A 1,132-nucleotide genomic window follows, 5' to 3' on the forward strand; every position below is an offset into this window, starting at 1 on the left:
AAATATAATCATGTTTATGCTCAAAAGTGATATGATCTAGAATGAATAATAAAATACGCCAGTTTCTGTCGACAACCGCATTTCTTCTGCGAACCAGTAAACGTACACGCTAAACAACGAACCAAACTAAAGTAAAAATAATAAATTTAAAGCTTTATTATTAAATTAGCGTTAAAAATTTTTCAAAATTATATAGATATTGCTTTAAAAAAATCAAAGTGAAGATTTTTTGAAGAAGTTAAATGACCAGTACGTAGATAAATAAACATAAAACAGACCAAATATACAGAAATGAAACCTTAGACAAAAATTCCTTATTAATTTGAAACTAAAGTTACTTCAAAAATGTTTAAAAATTACAATATAAAAATTGATAACTAAAAGCAATTAAAACAGCTAAGTAAACATTACCTCAAAATAAACTACAGTAAATCTACTGTAAAGTTAAATAATGACTGTTAGAGTCAGACTAGCGACAGTAATCTGACGTTCAGGTATGAATAGACCAGACGTTCGTTCGTCCGGCCAATAAGTAAGTGGACTGTATAATAAAGAGTGGATTTGGTGTATCTTCCACGGCGTGGGCAGCGATCGGGGTCCAAAAACTCTCGTCGATGGCGATCTCCTTCGCGGACGTCTTCCGGTTCCCTAGCTCCGCTAACTCTGTACGTTGCGACTGCACGCTCGAAGTGTACGAATACCCGAGCTACTACCGTTGTTCCTAACGGTAAGTCGAATGCCCTTCAATAAGGTACCCACGAGTCTCTCGCTCGATCGTCCTTCCTTGCACTTCGACTCGGTTCGTCCACACTTCCCAATTCGACTCTTCGGAATACGGCAATACTGCAACCAGTACTGCAAACCACGTATTCTAAAGCCGACTTCTCGCAACCAACGCGTCCTCTTGTACAACTATCGTACCACTGACGCATACACACACAGACGTATCTCTTCTCTCTCTCTCCGTATCAGTATATATCTGGCGCGGCGCGCTTTCTAGCCCTATATATAGGGCCAGGGTCGGCCGCCCCGCCGGTCGACCCAAACGCGAACCACCATTAGGCAGCTCGCTTCGCGGCGGGAGCGCTCGCTATCTCCGGCGCGATCTAAAGCTTGTCAGTCTCAATTATGT

At 41.3% G+C, this 1,132-nt stretch overlaps 1 protein-coding gene across 1 annotated transcript; it reads right to left on the bottom strand.

Annotated features, from left to right (window-relative positions):
* Positions 1-57: 57 nt before the first annotated feature.
* Positions 58-932, bottom strand: Tsp_15247 (conserved hypothetical protein; the record flags this gene model as incomplete). The annotated part of the gene is given in 3 exon segments (XM_003365986.1): positions 58-126; positions 507-741; positions 760-932. Coding segments are annotated over 3 exon segments (477 nt in total), but the record flags the coding sequence as incomplete, so codon positions are not given.
* Between the last annotated feature and the right edge of the window lie 200 nt (positions 933-1,132).

This window comes from Trichinella spiralis (genome assembly GCF_000181795.1).
Source record: "Trichinella spiralis strain ISS 195 chromosome Unknown Scfld6773, whole genome shotgun sequence".
Taxonomy (NCBI): domain Eukaryota; kingdom Metazoa; phylum Nematoda; class Enoplea; order Trichinellida; family Trichinellidae; genus Trichinella; species Trichinella spiralis.